This window comes from Penaeus monodon, chromosome 34, assembly GCF_015228065.2.
Source record: "Penaeus monodon isolate SGIC_2016 chromosome 34, NSTDA_Pmon_1, whole genome shotgun sequence".
NCBI lineage: Eukaryota > Metazoa > Arthropoda > Malacostraca > Decapoda > Penaeidae > Penaeus > Penaeus monodon.
The window spans coordinates 30,567,625-30,567,894 of NC_051419.1; the positions used below are offsets into that span (position 1 = coordinate 30,567,625).

General features: G+C 40.0%; 1 protein-coding gene across 1 annotated transcript in view; it reads right to left on the minus strand.

Moving 5' to 3' along the window:
- LOC119594707 (vam6/Vps39-like protein) overlaps positions 1 to 270 on the minus strand; it is a gene marked incomplete in the record, with an annotated part of 13,484 nt that overhangs the window by 4,032 nt on the left and 9,182 nt on the right. Inside the window, 1 exon segment of the mRNA XM_037943765.1 lies at positions 62 to 181. Coding sequence (XP_037799693.1) covers positions 62 to 181 — 120 coding nt within the window.

The window sequence follows — 270 nt, forward strand, 5'->3', positions numbered from 1 at the left end:
AACTGCTGAAGCCACATCAAATGCTTCACACACCAAAGTAAATACAAAACCAGAGTCTTACCTCTTCTTGATTAGCTGGGTCACTGGAGGCAAATGGAGCAGTGATGATGTCTCTGTACTGGTGTATTAACTCGTTGTGTAATAACGGTGTTGTGTCGTCCCATTCTTGTATCACATGTTCCTGTTTGGGGCACATTCAGAGGCCAAGCATCAGAATTTTTACAATTTCAAACAAAAAAAGCATTAAGTTTGCATATATCAGCACATATC